The following is a 13,713-nucleotide window of genomic DNA, read 5'->3' as shown; positions in this document are numbered from 1 at the left end:
ATATATATTAATATATATATCATACACATATATGAGCTAGGATGGAGTTTGGGGCTTGGGGTCCCTGCTGCATCCCCTGTATACATTGCAGAGCTTTCCTGAGCCCCGAAACAGGGGGAAACAGAAGCAGGAAAGCGCTGAGCAGGAGATAAGGGTGCTTTAACACTGCTGGGGGGCTTTGCTACTGCTCTGTGCATGCTGCCAGCCAAGCATCCCCAGGATGGGTAATAAACCACCCTTGCCTGGGTGTTAAAACCCCATCCTGGCAGCTCCATGACCATTGTGTGGTTCGTGGGGGGGGATTTTGGCGTGAGGATGGATCTGGACCTTCCTGGGTTGGGAATGGAGGAGAGTGATAAGACGTCATGTGGAAAATGTGGTGGCAAATGAGAAATAAAGGGGAAAAACACAAAGAGAGGATGCAAATGGATTGGAGGATGCAGGACTGAAGGAGGACCCGGGTGTGGGATGGTGCCAAAGATGAAGGGGAACGAAGGGCTTTAGGGGTTAAATGTGCCACTGCCTCTTAGAGCGGAGAACAAGGCATAAGGAACGGTGCCAAGTGCTGGGCAGTCCTCAGGCCCATCCCTGTGTGATAACCAGTGCCACTTCAGGACAAAAAATAGAAGGGAAAAGAAAGAAAACCCTACAAAGAACGGTCTGTTCGGGCACGTACGGGCTCAACAGGTTTTGCTCCCAGGCGGGGTCTGGTAGCTCTGGTGTTCGGAATGGGGGGAGCCAAGAGCCCAGCATTCAAACATGCTTCTTATGCATCAAAAAATAGGTGATTTGTCCTCAAAAATAGGTGATTTGTCCTCAAAAATATTACTCCAAGCTCTTTCTTTGCTGCCTTTTTTATTGCAGGGTGCTGCCTGGTGCAGACAGGAGGGGAAGGTACAGGCAGCTCCTGACAAAGGGCTGGAGGAGCAGAGGGTTGCAATAAAAATATAGGTGAACACAAAGGTTCACCCCAAAATATGGGATGTTTACCCCTGGAACAGCACCATGTTAGTGCAAGGGTGGAGTTATAACCTGCTCCAACACTCGGTCACCCCGCCAAACCCCTGCATCCCCCCTCTAGTATGTTTGTGGTCCTTCAGCATCTGCTGAAGCTGGGGCTTCCCAGGCCCCTTTGCTACCTAATTAACAAAGCTGCAGCTTAATTCTGCCTGCATTTACAAGTTAAATGGACAGATTATCTCTATTATGCAAACCCATATTTAAATCTTAATTATTTATTTGCCTGGCTCGCCTAAACGCACACAGGCATCAAGCCTGTGGATGGTCTTCTCTTGGAAGAACAGAGTTTTGCTAAGAAATCAACCCAAAATAGGCTCTTTTTTGGTCTGTTGGGTGATGCTGAACACCCCAGCGTGGAAATAGCGGTGATTTCTCATGTCTATTTTTTGTTTGAATTTGTTTTGGGGTGGTTTATCGTGGGAGGCTCGTCCTTAAATAGCACTCACTTATTTTTAGGTTGTGTAATAGTATAATCCAGCTTGGCTGGGAAGCTTTGCTTTTCTTCCCATTTGCAGGGATTTAATAGAAGTAGGTTTATTAAATTATTTTATATTAAAATAAAACATTATTTCTAAATAATCTTTTAATAAATGTAATAAATGATCAAGATAATAAAACCAGTTGGGGTGGAGGATAGGGGTTCTGCTGGTTGCTATTCCATGCTTTTCTGGCCAGGGAACATCCGCTGGGGTGAGGCTCAGCAGGGAAGCCTCTACCCCAAAAGCACATCCCAGACTGGAATTACATCTTTGGATGGTTGGGAAGGGACTGAATTGTCTCCCACTAAATACCTGCTGAATGAATAAGCTCCAGGTCCTGGGGCGATAGGCACTGGGGTGACGTGAGGGATGTGCCGGGCTTGGAAACACCTTGCTCATGCCAAGTAGAGATATTCTCTCCGGAGGAGGAGGAGGAAGATGAGCTCACCTGGATTTTATTCCCCTCCCAGCCTGCCTTTTGCTCTCTTCCCCCTGAGAGGTAATTTCAACCGAGGGAGACCGGTGATGGAGCACGGATGGCTGGATGGACAGATAGTTGCCTTGCTTCAGGTCTGGCTGCTGGAAGGGGGATAAACTCCACCTCTCTGTCCTCCTCCTCCTCCTCTTTTAACAGCCTATGGGGGGTCCGGTTGGAACTAGATGATCCTAAGGTCCTGTCCAACCCTAACTATTCTATGATTCTGTAACAGATGGGAGGGGTACAGTGCCTCATCCCTGCCTTGCGCGTCCCCCCTCTTGCCTCTGCAAGTCCCAAAATGCTCATCCCCCCCAAGGATGCTCCTTCACTGGGGCTGAGCCCCTCAAAGGACTGATCCTGGTTGGTTTCAAACATTAATAGGTGAAGGGATGCAGTCTTTGGGGTTTTTGTTTTCTTCTGTCTGAATCCATGAGCATCCCGGACCAGGAGATGTTGAGGAGGGAGCACAAGGTGCCTTTTTCCCCTCAAATTTGAAGACCATTATTTAAATGGAGCCTGATAGAAGGATGAGAAACTGGGCAGCAAAGCTGGGAGCCTGGGGAGGGAAAAAGAGCAAAATTCAGCTTGTTCAGGGCTTTTTTTGTAGGCTCTGGGATATGGGACGCTCATTTCCTGCCGGGATCAGCTGCCAGATGGGTTTAGCTGCCTGTGGCGCGTGGTGGGGACCGCAGCTCTCAACCTGGTGGCTGCCTGAACTGCAATGGGTTTATTCTAGACCTTGGGCTGGGAGCACCACTTGGGAGGCTGGGAAACAATCCTGGATCTTCCAGTTGAGCTGGAAAGACCAGCTTCGGGCAAAACCTTGGATCCTCCCGGCAGGGCCCATGTGCTTTAAGGGATCATAGGCTCCTCATCCTGGGCTGCAGCATCGTGCTGGGAGGATGCTGCAGGTAAAAAGCATCCCCTTGCCCACCCTTGGGCAGCTCCGAGCATCCTCATCTACATGGGTAGGGGCTGTACCATGAAGTGCTTTAGCAGGAGCTCCCCAGGGAGAGTTCAACCTCATTATTGGATCCCATAATTCATGGGTCTAAATAAAACAGCTCCTTGCAGGCAGCAGAGTTGGATGCTCCAGTGGATTCAGGGCTGCTGGAAAGGCCCTAGTGCAGGAAGGTGAATTTTTAGAGTACTTGCAAAGTGGCCCCAAGTGCATTGGTTTGGCTGTTGATTTGCTCAAGCTGGTTTAATTGCAAATGGTGGAGTAGGAGAAAGCAGAACTGCTTTAGCTGGAGAGCGAAGGCACTGGGATGGAACCATCCGTTGTTGTCCAGGGCATTTGCGGAAAGCCTGGTCCCTGGGGAGAAGCACCCAACTTCCATGATAGGGATCCTCAGCATTTTCCTTCCTCATCCCTTTCACAGGGATGTATCCCCATTGTTAAAAGCAAGGGGGCATTAAGAGTGAAGCATGCCTTTGAGGAGGGCTTGCACCACCTTAGCAGCCACCAGCACCTTTTATCTGTGCTTTCCCAGCTGGAGGAAATGGAGAGAGGTAAGGAAATCTTGTCCTTCACAGTTTCCCTTCCAAAGCGTCTTCTACTCAAACACCAGCTGTAGAGAGCACCTTGCTGGTCCTGTCCAAGCCACCCTTCAGCATCTCCATCAGCCTTCCTTGCACCAAATGAGGTTGAGATTGTTCCTTTAGTGTTTTTTTGAGGGGGGAGAGCCATGAATCCCACCATCCATCCCACTGGCATAAGGGGGAAGAGCAAAGCTGACCGTTAACTGAGATAGCAATGGGTTTGCTTCAGCCCAAGTGCTGCTCATTAGCTGGGGTAATGAAGCTGGATGCAGGGCAGCTGGCCCTGCAGAGGGGCTTTTCTCCCAGAGGCAGCATGGCAGGAGGGTTTCTGTGTGCAGTTCTCAGTGGGGCTTTTCCTTCCTCAAATCCCACAACAGGATATTACAAACTATAAGGATGTTACAGTGCCAGGTGAGGATGCGTGATTTGGAATGTTTTGGGGGAAGAGATGCTGGAGATGAAGGATTAAGGAGCATCCTCCGTGTGGGAAGGCAGGAGAGCTGCAGAGCACCCCATGGCGAGCAGGGCTGCATCACCTGCTTCCTAAGGATCTGAGTAACTCATGGAAGGGGATTTCAGTGAGAAAGGCCAAGAGGTTTTGGGGAAACCTGTGGCTCTGAACTGCCTCACTTCCTCCTTAAAAGCAGCTTGAAGCCAGGCCCTGGTTGCTGCCAGTGCTGGAGGAGGTGGGTGGCTTTGCAGAGAGCACAGACATCCTGTGCCACACGTGATGGCTCAAAGGGGCCTTTCTGCTGGTTCCCTATCAGTGCTCAGAGCTGCACTGGGTGGGGATCAGTTGGGATCCACTGGATCCTGGGAAGGCGGATGGCTGCTGAGCAAAGCCTCCCTTACGTGCTGCCGCAGTGGGTTGCTGTAGCCCTAAGGATGTTCTCTCTTCTTCCTTTGCTAGGGGAAGAGAGGACGGCCTCGTAGATCCCACCGAGCTCCTGCCTGCTCTGCCTGGACCGAGAGGACGGACAGTAAGTACCCATTGTTGTCCTGATGGGATAAAGGATAGGGATGCTTGAAAAGGTCTCCCGGAGAGGAGCATCCTCCTTTCAGCATGGCTGATGGGGTTAATGGAGCATCAAGGCAATGCTGGGCGTTCAAAAGGATGGAAGGATTAAATCCGTCTGGTTTACCCCGGAAGTTTCGGGGACAAAGGACTTGAGATCAAGGGTGGGGTTACCCTGGGGATTGTACCACCCAAAATTGGCCAGTTTGCTGGTGCGAAACAGGAGGTGTTGGAGGAAATGGTGTGGAAACTGCAGGGCTGCTGCGGTTAGGGGGTTAAGGTGGCACTTGGAGCCCTGCAAAGGGGACTGCGACTGGGCAGGCAGCTTTTAGAGCCCCCAAAATGGGACTGCCATAGTCAAAAGTCTCTGCCTGTGGGATATCTCAGCCCCTGGGACTTAAGATCCCTGAACTTGCCACCCATTTTCCATGCAGAGCCGAGGCTGAATCTGGGCATTGCTTCAGTTTGGGTTGAAGGTGGGCTGGAGCACTTTGGTTTAGGTTTTTACCTCTCTTGACTGTTTGCGTCCCTGTGGAGGCTTTGCCCACTGCTCTGGGGGGAGCAAGCAGTGGAGAAAGGCTGACTTAATCTGTAATAACCTATAACCCACCTGCTTTAACCTATAACAACACAGCCTAACACACTGAGGAGGAGCCCTGTAGCACCTTCCATGCCGTGGGGTTATCCCAGAGGCAGGGAACGCTCAGGTATGCCCATGCAGTGCTGTAAGAAGGGATTTGTGTCCCATCCCTGTCTTCCTGCTGCAAGGATTAAATGAAAACTCGAAATGGGTTTTGGCTCCTGGGCACGTTAAAACCAAGTGCTATGAAAAGGTAGGAGCAGCCCAGGTTTATTCTGAGGACCTGCTACCTCCACAGGAGCACCCTCATCACAGGTAAATGTTTAGTTAAGGCTGACATGCTGAAGAGGTTTGTTTTCAATCCGGTCATAAACCTTTGGTTGCGTTATAGTATGCCTGAGATACCATGGGCTAAAGAAACAGCCTCTCCTATTAAGGAGCAATTAAGATTCCTTTGAACTAACTCACAGGGCTCTTAAAATAGGGTAAATACGGGTACCAGCAGCACAGGCTGGTGCTCTGTGTGCTCTACGTGGCCATGTCTGGTGTCAAATGGGATTGTTTTTTGCAGTGCCACATCCTGGTGACCTCCTGCGTCTCCCCAGTCCTGTGCTTGCAGGTTGTGCTCCTGCAATTGCTCCCTGGCACCATCCCTGGTCTCACCACATCATCCTTTGGAGGGGGATCAGGTCCAGACCCCACTGACTTTTAGGCTTGCAAGGGTGGTTGTTTGCAATCCCATGTGGTTTATCTCCCTATATTTGCTTCCTATCTTGGACACAAGACAATGCCCAAGCACCTGGAGCTTGCAGCAGCCAGCACGAGGAAGCTTTGGGATGCCAGGCTGGAGGTTTGGGTGCTTTGATGCTCTGCCAAGCCCAATCAGCACCTTGAGCTGGCTGGATCCTTTCCCTGGAGCATCCCCCCTGGGTGCCTCCCAGGTTGTGTTCAGGCTCCAGCATGTGATGGCTTTGCCAGGGCAGGATGCAGCCGAGGCAGCGTGGGGGGTATGGCAGCATCTGCAAAGCTCCTCTGGCTATCCCAGCCCTACCACAGGGAGAGCACCCATAGGATGGGGGCTTGGAAGATCCCGGGGCTGCAAACTGTTTCCGCACTGGTTGCCTTCAAAGTGGAGCTTAGGATCTGTCCTGCTGTTCCCTGCAAGGCTCCAGGAGAGGTGGGCTGGGTGCAGTCATAGGATCAGAGCCTAGTTTGTGATGCAAGGGACCTTAAAGCTTATCCAGCCCCAACCCCCTGCCATAGGCAGGGACACCTTCCACTAGAGCAGGTTGCTCCAAGCCCCTGTGTCCAACCTGGCCTTGAACACTGCCAGGGATGGGGCAGCCACAGCTTCTCTGGGCACCCTGTGCCAGCGCCTCAGCACCCTCACAGGGAAGAGCTTCTGCCTCAGAGCTCATCTCAATCTCCCTTCTGGCAGGTTAAAGCCATTTCCCTTGTCCTGTCCATTCATCCCTTGTCCAAAGCCCCTCTCCAGGTGTCTTGTAGCCCCTTTAGGCACTGGAGCTCCTCTTAAGGAGCCACCTTCTCTTCTCAGCCAGTCTCCAGAGCAGAGCTGCTCTGAGAGGCTCCATAGGAGAGCTCAAAGGGGTCTCTGCTCTCCCAGCCATCTGCTCATCTCCCTTTGGTTCCTGCTGTTGTGAGCGAATCCTTAGGGACTGCTGGCACATCCCTTCCTTGGGGGTGATCCCCTCCAAATCCAGCTCTCCTCCAGTTAAAAATAAATGAATGGGGTTTTTTTTTTTTGAGGATGAACTTTTGGAGATGCTCATTCCCTGATGAGCATCCTTCTCACCCAGGAAGCTGGACCACAGACATGGGATGATGGGAGCACGGGAGAGGTGTCCTTGCCATGTCACGCTTCATCTCCTCCATCCTTGGGTTACCATGGAAACATAAAGTACCAAGAGCTTTTGCTGCTGGTCCATGGATGCTTGGCTGAGATCACCATCCCCCTGTGCCAGGGTAAGGTGGGGGTATTTATATTCACCCACCACCTTTGTGCTCACTCCATGGCTTTAAAGGCATTATTTTAACTTCTTTTCCCCCAAACGTGGGTTGGGAGCAGCTGAGCTGGTGCCTGCTGCCACTTTGTGGGTTGATATGACCAAAATCCATGAATCTGGAGCTGTTGAAGGGGGATGGATGGATGGAGATACAGGGATGAGCTCCTCTGAGGTCGCATACGCAGCAGGAGCTCCCCATGGGGCTTTACCAGGATGGGAAGCAAAACCCTGCTGTGGGTCTGAGGGAGGTGGCGAAACTCATGAGGTGCTTCACGATCAGATGCCTCCACAGCATCCTGGGAATGGGGCTTTCCTGAAACACAGAGCTGGGGAAGGGGGAGCCGCGCTAAGAACGCGAGGTGCAACAGGGATTCCGTGCCCTTTGTGCAGTACTAACATTCCACCCCGAGGTTCTGTGGTGGTTCGTTGCTCAGACATCAAAGAGAGGGGCTTTTTCAGTTGCTGCTTCCAAGCGTGGGGAGCAGAATCCACTTGGAATTTTCCTCCCAGCCCCAGAGTTTGGCAGGGGAGGCGATGCCCTGGACCAAACCCATGGGGAGCTGTGGTCGAGGCATGTTCGCGTGTTCCATGAGAGGGGTAAGTGCTGAATCTTGCCCCTCCGGATGGGACATGGGGTGCTGCAGGGTCTGAGGATGCTGTGGGGTACCAAGGGTGCTGTAGTGAGACAAGGATGCTGTGGGGGACCATGGATGCTGTGGTCCCCCAGCAGATGACAGGAATGCTGCAGGATGCTGTGGGGGTACCAGGGCTGCTGCAGTGATACAGGATGTTGTGGGGGGACCAGAGGTGCTGCAGTGAGACAGGGATGCAGTGGTGGGACCAGGGGTGCTGTAAAGAGATAGAGATGTTGTGGGGGGACCAGGGGTGCTGTAGTGGGACAGAGATGCTCCAGGATGTTGTGGGGGGACCAGGGGTGCCATAGTGGGACAGGGATGCTGTGGAGTCTGAGGATGTTGTGAGGGACCAGGGATGCTGTGGAGTCTGAGGATGCTGCAGGGACCAGCAGGACCTTTTAGCATTGCTCCCCTACTATCTCTTCACGGATGGAGGGAGCTGTCTCGAGGTGTTGAGACCTTCCTGCTTCTAAGCAGCTGCTCTGGTTTGGGCTGCAGATCTAGTAGCACAAGGTTGGGGGGTGCTTGACTTCATTCCAAATGCACCTCCGCCTTGGCCTGGGCTCGGGGGCAGCCCGGGTGTGCTCTGTTTTGCTCTGCATTCCCCAAACACTTCCTTAATCAGTATTTGTTTTCCTTGCAAGTTATTAACTGTTTGCTTTAGATACGTTTTGCATCAGGTCCAGCTTGTGCACACAAGCCTTTGAAGGGATTATAAAGCCTTAACAGAATACATCAGGTGGTGTATAAAGGCAAACACGGGGGTGAGAGTGGATTTTCCCAGTGTCTTAAGCCGGTGGGAAGCTTGGCTGGATGATTTGGCGCAGGAAGAGAGTGCTGAGGGGTGAATCTGGTGCTAAATTTGGGTCCAAATGCTTGGCTTGGTGAATGGGGAGGCCCAGGCTGCCCAGGGAGCATCACCAGCCTCAAGCTGTGGTTGCTGATCTCTCCCTGGGGACTTCTGTGGCCAATTTTGCTAGGAAATAACACTGGGAAAACACAAGGTGCTTTTTAGTTTCCTCTGATTTTATTCTTCTCAAGCAGATGTAACATATACAAAGTTGAGACCCCCCCCCAGCTCCTCATCCTGCTTGCTCTGAACTGTGGGTTTAATCTTCCCTTTCCTTCCCAAGCTGGAGGGAGGACTCAGAGCCAGAAATACCAATGCAGGATGAGACGTGGGGATGGCAGTAGGATTTTGCCTCCCTTTCCTGGGGTCTCCAGGTGATGAACGGACTGAGCTGGGCACGTTTAAGCAGGAAGGGGTTTGATACCTGTGTTTTATGGAGGAGAAGGGGTTGCAAGGATGCAACCTCACCTGTTTCCCTCCCCTGCTGCCATACGGGCACAGCTTTCTTTGCTCTCTATCCCATCCTGTTGCTTGTAGCACGGTTTAATTGTCCTTAATTCCCTTTTAATTGCACTCCTTGCCCTTTTTAACTATTTGCCCTTCCTGTCCTTTTCATTTCGTGAGCCTGGGATGAGGAAGAGAAGAGCCTGGCTCTGGTGGGATCATCTCTGGTCCCATTTCTCCTTGTTCTTGATACACTTTGCCCAGCAAACCACTCCTTGACTGATTCTTGGCTGGGTGAGGATATAGCCCGTTGCTGAGTGGCATGTGCTGGGATGGGTCATGCCCCCCCCCGCTTTAACAAGGTGACTAATCCCCTGGAGACCAGGATTTCCATCGCTGGCCTGGGCATGCTCCTTTCCTCTTGGCTGGGCATTTAACACCTCCTCGCCCTCTCCTCCTCTGAGACGTGGCTGGTTGTGAGCAGGGAGAAGCTCAGTTATGGGCTGGCAAAGCCAAGCCCAGTTCTGAGCTGGGATTCATCCTTGGGGAGCGGGTTATCAGGGAGCAAAGCCTCCCATGTACCCCAAACCATCTCCCAGCCGGTAAGTCTGTTCTTCATCCTTGCTGGGTTGCGGTGGGTCCAGGGTGGCTCCGAGCTGGGCTCTTTGCTCCCTTATTCCAGGAGTGAGAGGTTTTGGAGGAAGAAAAAGGTCGCCCCACTTCCCTGGCTGGCGTTTGAGTGTACATTAAGGTTGCACCATCCCCCTTTGCGCAGGCCAGGATGGTTGAATCGAAGGCATTGGAGGTTCCCCAAGTACGTGATGCTCTTTGCTTTGACCCCACTCCTGTCCTTTCTGCCTGGCTCAGTAGTGGCTCGTTTGGCTTCTGTGGTGGCTGGTGTTGGTTGGATGCTTGAGCCAGGGCTGATCTTCAACCTTGCTCCCAGGTCATTGATTTGGGTGCTTTGGGCTGTTGCGGTTGTTTTGTTCCTCTTGTTTAGGTGTTTAACCTATATGGCTGAGGCTCCCTGGGAACCGTGGCCTTTGCCTGGCTTGTGTAAACTGTATAAATCAAACCTGCTCTATGGTGCAGAGAAATGTGGATTTTAAATAGAAATACATTGGGAAACCCTAATACCCGCTTGTCTGATTGCAGATGCGGCAAGCAGGGAGGGTGTTGCCTCTTGGGCAGGGTTTTTAGGGATGGGTTTGGACCTCATCCAATGCCTTTCCCTCTTTCCCGCCACAGGTGACCAGCGGCAGCCACAATGAGAGCTCCAGCCCTCTCCTGATGCCTCTCCTGCTGATAAAAATGATCAACAAGTCTCGTGAGTCCCATGGGGAAGGTCCCGTCTCCCTCTTTCCATGTGGGAATGGGGGGTTCCCTGGGGCATTTGCATGTGGAAGTGTGGCTTTGGAGGGGGTCTGATGCTGCTTTGCTGGGTGACAGACTATTGGGGCATCATGATGGGATTTTTGGGGTCTGGGTTTGGCACACAGGAGCTCTCAGGCTTTGTGATTAAAAAAAATGGGGTGGAGGCACCTGGAGAAAGGTATGTTCTTGTGTGGCCTTTGACGCACATTGGGCAGGAGGAAATAGCACAGCAGCCTTTGGATCTGGGACAAAACCACTCTGGCTCTGTTTCAGAGGGGGTGACTGTGCCAGCCAGGGCCTGCTGTTCCCTGGGGATGGCTCTGCGATCCTGGATCTACCAGGACATCCCCACATCCCGCCATCCAAACCCCAGGGTACCAGCTTGACAATGTTTTTCTCTCTCCCCCCATCTCTTGGCATGCAGGAGGGAAGATACTTGGGGTGCTGGCGTTGTTTCTGGTGATGGTTTGGTACTCAATCTACCGGGAAGACAGGTACATACAGCTGTGAGTGGCTTTTATTCCAATTTAAAGGACCTCCTGCCCTTTCCTTTGCTCTCAGGAGGTGGCGTCCTCCTGCTCAGCCCATGCAGGGATGCTGGAGCATCGTCTTCCTGGATCCTAAGGGACTGGGGGTGTGGCTGATGCTGGAGGAGCGGGGACATGATATGAGGTTCCCCATTGGAGTGTGTTAGGATTGGGCTCTGTGGGGTTTTTTGGCAAGTGACAGTGTTTTCCCGAGCCCAGGAAGAAAGGAAAACCCTTCTCTGTTCCCAGCTCCGTGATGGAGACAGGGAAAGCAGCGTGAGGTCTGTGAGTAGAGCAAGAGAGACCTCTTCTGATGCAAGGCTGCAAGCCCAGCATACGAACACCCAAAGCAGAGCTTAAATTTGGGGAGCAATATCCGCCATTCAATCCCATTGAATTCAAGCCCCCATTGCCAGGACAGGGATGCAGCAGAGCAGGCAGCATTTATGTCTTGTTTTAACCTCTTCCTTGACAGCTTTTATTTCCCTGTGCAAGAAAACAAGACGATGTGTCCCCTCGGGGAGGTGGAGAGGAAAGCGGCGCAGCTCATCGGGAAGTGAGTGTTGGGTTAGAGGGGAAAGCAGAGCCCTTCCTCCCCATCCCGCTCTCACCGTCCCTTTGCTCCTTGGCAGCTACACCAGAGACCACCCGCTCTTCTTGCAGCTGAAGGACTACTTTTGGGTGAAGACTCCATCGCTGTATGAGCTGCCCTATGGCACTAAAGGAAGTGGTGAGCCTCAGCATTGGGTTTCTGTTTGTCCTGCTGCTGCTCCCTGGGGGTTTCATTGCCTCTTCTCAAAACCAGCTGCAGATTGATATTTGGGGGAGTATCGTCTTCCCCTCCATCCCCCCAGCAAGTAGTTCGCTTTATTTCTGGTTGCTACAGCACTTGTCTACTCGCTCTGGTCCCTATCCTATGGTTTAGGGTGGGACAGGCTTTACTAAGCAAAGGTTTATGTGTCCGGAGCTGGGATAGTAGCAGGAGGTATGTGGCAGGGATGGGGCAGCCCTCATTGTAGCAGGCAGGAGCTGCCTTTGTCACCTTCTCCTCACTCTTGCCTTGCAGAAGATGTCCTCCTGCGCTTGCTGTCGATCACCCACTACTCCCTGCCCGAGAGCATCCAGAGGTAACACTGGGGTGGGTTCAGGGCTTTTCTGTCTCCTCATCGTTCTCTTGTGGGGTGGGAATTTGCCCATTGTGGGCTCAGGATCTGGCAAAATGAACCTTAGCAACCCAGGGCTGGTGGATAGTGCATGGGAAGCTTTATGGGCTGGAAAACACGGGGTTAAACCCCTCTCCCTTGGGGGTTAAACCCACCTTGGTTTTAGAGCAGGTCTGGTTGAGAAGGGGCTTTTCTCCTGCAGACTGAAGTGCCGGAGGTGCGCGGTGGTGGGCAACGGCCACCGGCTCCGCAACAGCTCCATGGGGGAGACCATCAACACGTATGATGTTGTGATCAGGTATGGCCCTGCGTCTGTCCCACCGATCCCTCCCCAGTGCCACCTGCAGATGGGGTTGACACCTGTGATGTCCCCATATCCCCCCTCAAGGCTGAACAATGCCCCGGTCCATGGTTACGAGCAGGACGTGGGCTCCAAGACCACCATGCGCCTCTTCTACCCGGAGTCGGCCCACTTCAACCCCAGGACAGAAAACAACCCTGACACGTTGCTGGTGCTGGTGCCCTTCAAGCCCATGGACTTCCAGTGGATGGAGGCCATCCTTAATGACAAGAAGAGGGTGAGTGTGGTGGGGAACTGGGTCCAACCTTCACCTGAGCCAACCCTCAGGGACCTACCTCTTTTACTGGGACACATCTCTATCCTCTTGCAGGTGCGGAAAGGGTTTTGGAAACAGCCCCCGTTGATCTGGGATGCCAACCCGGAGCAAGTCCGCATCCTCAACCCTTATTACATGGAAGTAACTGCTGCTAAACTACTCAACCTCCCCATGAAGCAGCCACGGAAGGTCAAGCAGGTAAGGGGGTGAGAATAGCTGGTCCCCATACACCCCCCCTTTGAGGGGTGATGTCCTCCCTGCTGCTCCCCCGGTGCAACTTGGTGAAGGCCATGGCTCTTTGTAAGCCTTTTCCTCCACCCTCTCCCTCCAGAAGCCCACCACAGGGTTGCTGGCCATCACCTTGGCACTGCACTTCTGTGACCTGGTGCACATCGCGGGCTTTGGCTACCCCGATTCGGCCAACAAGAAGCAGACCATTCACTACTATGAACAGATCACACTCAAGTCCATGGCGGTGTGTGTCAGCCCCCCACTTTGTCCATGTTAACCCCTAGTTTCCCCCTCAGGATGGGGATTGTGGCCTAGGAATGACACTGAGCAGTGCGGGAACCTCTCCCCTTGGGGACCCCTTTCTCCCCTTCCACGATGGGTGTTGATGGGCTATGGGGAGAAGTTAGATGATGACCTTTGAAGTCATGGTGGAGAGTTGGGTTTGGTTTATGTGAGGGGGCTGTGAGGGTCATATCCTTCCTTTTGGGGGGCTCCTCACTTTAGGTGAAGGCATCAGGTCCCCTCAGTGCTGGTGGGGTGGGCAAGGTGGAGGGCTGGGAAGGGGCAGAAGGGATACGGGTCTCACCCATGTCATGTCCTGCAGGCATCAGAGCACAACGTCTCACATGAGGCAGTGGCCATCAAGCGGATGCTGGAGCTGGGTCTCATCAAGAACCTCACCTACTTCTGAGGGCACTGGGGGCTGTGCAGGGACCACATCCCCCATTTGAAGG

At 52.8% G+C, this 13,713-nt stretch overlaps 1 protein-coding gene across 2 annotated transcripts; it reads left to right on the top strand.

The window, feature by feature from the left end:
• The first annotated feature begins 9,848 nt into the window (after positions 1–9,848).
• Positions 9,849–13,709, top strand: ST3GAL4 (ST3 beta-galactoside alpha-2,3-sialyltransferase 4). 2 transcript variants are annotated; one of them, XM_010016609.1, is made up of 11 exons: positions 9,849–9,881; positions 10,316–10,394; positions 10,866–10,947; positions 11,444–11,524; positions 11,601–11,698; positions 12,035–12,095; positions 12,334–12,429; positions 12,520–12,709; positions 12,803–12,946; positions 13,080–13,223; positions 13,584–13,709. In XM_010016609.1, exons 1-11 carry the CDS (start codon positions 9,849–9,851, stop codon positions 13,668–13,670), a joined length of 1,095 nt encoding a protein of 364 aa, XP_010014911.1. In that variant the 3' UTR covers positions 13,671–13,709. The 2 variants fall into 2 exon arrangements, with proteins under 2 accessions (XP_010014911.1, XP_010014912.1); XM_010016610.1 differs by lacking the exon at positions 9,849–9,881 and having other exon boundaries at positions 10,340–10,394; positions 10,866–10,935.
• Positions 13,710–13,713: the final 4 nt, after the last annotated feature.

The sequence above is a fragment of the Nestor notabilis genome, unplaced genomic scaffold (assembly GCF_000696875.1).
Source record: "Nestor notabilis isolate BGI_N333 unplaced genomic scaffold, ASM69687v1 scaffold30866, whole genome shotgun sequence".
In the NCBI taxonomy this organism is placed as follows: domain Eukaryota; kingdom Metazoa; phylum Chordata; class Aves; order Psittaciformes; family Psittacidae; genus Nestor; species Nestor notabilis.
The sequence above is the reverse complement of the archived record's forward strand: the minus strand, read 5'-3'. Positions and strand labels throughout refer to the sequence as shown.